Source organism: Poecilia latipinna, unplaced genomic scaffold (genome assembly GCF_001443285.1).
Source record: "Poecilia latipinna isolate Pla-1442-1.1 unplaced genomic scaffold, P_latipinna-1.0 Scaffold2655, whole genome shotgun sequence".
In the NCBI taxonomy this organism is placed as follows: domain Eukaryota; kingdom Metazoa; phylum Chordata; class Actinopteri; order Cyprinodontiformes; family Poeciliidae; genus Poecilia; species Poecilia latipinna.
In genome coordinates, this window is record NW_015115271.1 from 8,200 (window position 1) to 12,844 (window position 4,645).

General features: G+C 36.7%; 1 protein-coding gene across 1 annotated transcript in view; it reads left to right on the forward strand.

The window, feature by feature from the left end:
• Nucleotides 1–3,361, forward strand: part of LOC106938651 (carbonyl reductase [NADPH] 1-like) — a 7,494-nt gene extending 4,133 nt beyond the window's left edge. The window contains exons 3-4 of the mRNA XM_015020779.1: nt 1,197–1,250; nt 1,365–3,361. Coding sequence (XP_014876265.1) covers nt 1,197–1,250; nt 1,365–1,538 — 228 coding nt within the window. The 3' untranslated portion in view covers nt 1,539–3,361. The remainder of the gene's footprint in view (nt 1–1,196; nt 1,251–1,364) is intronic.
• The last annotated feature ends 1,284 nt before the right edge of the window (nt 3,362–4,645 follow it).

Genomic DNA, 4,645 nt, shown 5'->3' on the forward strand with positions numbered 1-4,645 from the left:
CATTACTGCTTTTATCAATGTTATTGTTACTATTTAATGAAGTTGTCTATCATTACTGCATTATACCATGTTGATGTAGAAAGAATTTGAACATGTTAAAAGTATTGTTGTCATAGATGTAGATGTAGAAAATACTAAGAAAGAATATTATAGTACAGTAAAATATTAATGTTTTTATTTGGTTTGGTTTGCACAATGAGCCACTGAATATTTTCGTCATTGTACAGGCAAGAATTTAAAACTACTTTCAGCCATGGTTATAACCAAGTTAACATGAATAGTAATTTATTGATGATTTATTGGTGATGTTATTGATGTCATAGGGGTGGGTGTAAAAATAAGTTTATGCTTCCATCCACTCCCTGAATGTGTAAATATACTTTATTAGAGTTCTTTTGTTTGCTTTTGTTTTAAATGTTTTATTTGTAGATAACTTTATTTTTTTATTACACAATGCATTCAACATGGGCTGCACAGTGGTGCAGTTGGTAGAGCTGTTGCCTTGCAGCAAGAAGGTTCTGGGTTTGATTCCCAACCCGGGGTCTTTCTGCAAGTGCTACGCCTCTGTAAAGGGGAATAATGAAAACACGGACATGATGTTATTGCTCTTGTCTCCAGTGTTGTAATGGAGGAGCAGAAGTGTGGCGTTCCCCTACATCCGATCAGACAAAACCAATCGAGACTTGAACGATTAACAAACTCTCAAAACTTAAAATCTAAAAGGGTTGAACTTTTCAAGAATTATAAACGAACATAACCGGAAAAGTAACATTAAAGAAAATACATTTTAAACTTAGGCTACTTTTTACTGTATCGGCTTGTAGCGCTGAACTTGAAAGACCAAAATAATCGATCGCAGATCACTAGATCTTGTTTTCCCTTTTAGTTTCTAAAATAGTTTTATAACCACTACGCAAGGAGTTTGCATGTTCTCCCTGTGCATGCGTGGGTTCTCTCTGGGTACTCCGGCTTCCTCCCACAGTCCAAAAACATAACTAACTGGTTTCATGGTTAACTGGTTTCTCTAAATTGTCCCTAGGTGTGAGTGTGTGTGCATGGTTGTTTGGTCATCCACCTGTTACAATTAGTTTATAAACTTAAGTTTTTTCGTAATATTAAAATATTCTAATGCTGGGCCAATCCGACAGTATTACTCAACTTCGTTTAAGGAACTTCCGATGTTTGTTTTGCTCCAGACTCTGTCCATGATCCTGGCTCGACGTCTGTCCAAGGACAGGCCAAATGACGGGGTAAAGAAAAACAAAACATCTTCTAAATGTTATATTTTATAATCCTTCGCTTTTTATCTGGCTCTTCAGTCATGTTTTGGGCTCACTCGTGTTTTTTTAAACTCTTTTTCTCAGATCTTGCTGAACGCTTGCTGTCCAGGATGGGTACGCACCGACATGGCCGGTGAGAGAGCAGCCAAGTCACCAGACGAGGGCGCCGTCACACTGGCATATCTGGCCCTTCTGCCGCCTGAAACTATGGAACCTCACGGAAAGTTTGTCTCTGACAAGAAAGTTCAACCGTGGTGAACACTGGATGAATTTAAGTCTTCACATAGGCAACAATCTGTTCATTTTTTAAGAAGGGGTTGAAACCAGTTACTGAAAGATACAAAGGTACAAAAGGGACAAAAGGTACAAAAGAACCTTCTTACCAACAACACCATAAACTGCAAAGTTTCACAAAAAAGTCACTACAACAACACAAGCAATAGGCTTTACCAAGATATCCCCAAAGTGTTCTGATTGGACATCACAGATATAGTATGGCGGAAAGTGTCAAGGGAAAAGTTGGCTCCCTTAGACTTTTCTCTCCCGTTTGACATCTTGGATTCTGGCATTGGCTGTTACTTGCACACACACATAACAATAAAATAAATTCTTAAATGCTGTGTTTTATGCCAAAGACAAATATGTCAGACGAAACAACCTCATTCAGATGCCTTCAAACTGTTTCTGGTTAAAATCTTGTAAATCATCTCTGCTCCATCTATTCTCCCGTTGAGTCAGTACCCCAGCAGATTGTGAGCCAGCATGGTGCTGATGTACATTACGTGTAACAGTGGGAGTTGTAGTCTTGTCAGACAAGAGTAAAGCCCCGATTGCCTTGTAGATAAAAACTAATCCGTTGCGTGGGAGCAGTGTGGTGACGGCCAGAGACAGAGGGGAAAGATAATCCTCTAATCTCTGCTGTCTGCCAGAGGAATTTCCCTCACCCTCCCTTTGATGATCATAATGACCGCCACTGTCATTGTTTGTAAGCGCTGGACGGGCATTATAATTACTTTATTGATCCTGTAGTTGGGAATTCCCTCAGTGGTAAATTCACAAGTGACAAAACTAATACAGTCATCAATAACAACTTTGAATACGTGCAGCACATTATTAGGGTGGACAAGAGGCCTTGTTTCTCTATAACTCATTTATCTGTGTCATTTTTAGCATAAATGACAGTTTATAACATGGATGCTGATTTTAATATAAAAAAGTGCTTATATCCAATGGGACGACATTGCTAATAATTAGCTTATTTAGCCTGTTTCATGTTAGACACGTTCTACTAAATTCTAAGGAACTAATAATAATAAATAAATAATAATACATTTGATGTATTTTGCAATCTACATTTACAGTTACCGCTGAATGTGGGTCATAAAATTGAACCAAAAAATTTTGTTAAGCACAATTAATTTGTGAGCTAGGTATTTCCCAACATGGCCCAGTTGGTTCCATGTTTTTTTTTTCTTTTGCACTACATGTAACCCTTTCCATTACTTAAAAACTGCATTTTGTATTTTCCTGTGCTATTTCTGTCGGATCTTAAACTTTGTTTGACCTTAGGCATTCAACTGGACAGAAACTTCCAAAAGATTTATTGTTGTTTTTAATCAGAAAGTTTCACAGTTTAAAAAGAATACAACATTACCACGCTGTGGCATTTTAAATATCTATATGTGTATGCTGCCAATGCTACACACCATCACCATGACCTCCAAAGTCTAGTGTTAAGATGTGATTTTGAGACCTGACTACAAAATGGTTGACTTACTGTGCTGTGTACTAAAAAATAAGTGAACGGACAATTCAAACACAACTTGGGAACATTTTATCCTGTCTTTTTTATTTTCCTGTAGCAACTAGCTGGCCACATGCTAAAAGTATGCTAACATTAGCATATAAACAGAGCTAGGCTATCTGGTATTTTTTACCGTATAAATTTATTTTCTCACAAATTTTTATTATTTCCATGACAAGAAAATTGCGACTGCTTTTTTTCAGCTTCTGTTGAGAGTTTTAATGTTCCTTAGCCACCAGGGTCTGCAGCCCTGTCTAGCTTTTAAAACAAAGTTATAAACAGCAAAGTATAAAGTCACTATGGAAGAGTGCCATATGACCTGGCTTTTGGTTAAAAAGCAGATAGATTTTCAGAAATAGACATATTTACTAAACCCATATCTACTTTTATCAAAGTTACAAACTGCACATATTGTAAAGAAAGCCTTCTGGGTAACGTTTAGCCTATTTCAGGTTTGTTAAACTGTGAACCTGTGATGCAGCTGAAGTCCATTAACCTAATTTGCCTATCAATGACTAACCTGTCATAAGTAACTTTTCACATGCTTTATATCCCGGTTCATTAGAATGTAACACATGAATGATGATTCAAAAGTGCAATAATAAATTATTTATGACCCAATAACAATATTGTGTCGATTCCCAGATTGCAGAAAATTCTCCTTTAGCATCACACTGTAGTTCATGCTCTTTAATTAGCTACACACCACTTTGACTTTGACTTTTTGACCATTTGAAAAAGACCGCAGGGCATAAAATCCATTTATGGGTAACATATTAAAATGTGCTACTACAAAATGAACAGATTAATTTGCAAATTCCTCATGAAAGATTTATTGACTGGAGACGACATCTTGACTTTGACAGTTTTTGATAACTAACCTATTAGGATTGCTGATGAATGACTTACAAAACCTTTAGCAATAAGTAAATTATTAATAGGAAAGCTAGTTTTTTGGATTAAATATTTTAGAAAAGCCTATTTTCCTTTAGAAATTTTACAACATCAAGGCACAGATGATACACAAAAATCACTTCATAATCTCAATACACGAGAAGAAAAAAGGCTTTTTATGAGCAAATTCTAGTCTTTTTTTTTAGATAAGTTCAAGGAAATTTATCCTTGAATTTGAGGTTTTAGGTACCAAATCCAGACCAACATTTCTCCTTCTTAGAAATCCATAAGGCACCGTCTTTCTTTCACAGCGTAGGTTGTTCCCTTATGAGTAATTTTTTCTCTCACTGACACTTTTGTCTCCTCTGCATTATTTGTTGCACTCTAGCTAAAAAGTATGTGGAGAGCAAAATGTGCAAAAATTATTCTCACATTACGTTATCTTCCAGTAGATCAGAGGTTCCCAAACTGTGGGGCGCGCCCCCTAGGGCTTGCCCCATAGTTTGGGAGCCTTGTTGAGCCATTTTGGCTCAACAAGGTATTTTTGAATTGAGTTGAATTAAAACATGAGCAAAGCTGCTACAGACTACAGTCTCCCAAAAGACTTGCAGCTGTAAGTTCAGCAAAAGGTGGTTCTACAAAGTATGAAGCCATGGGGGGTACAAAT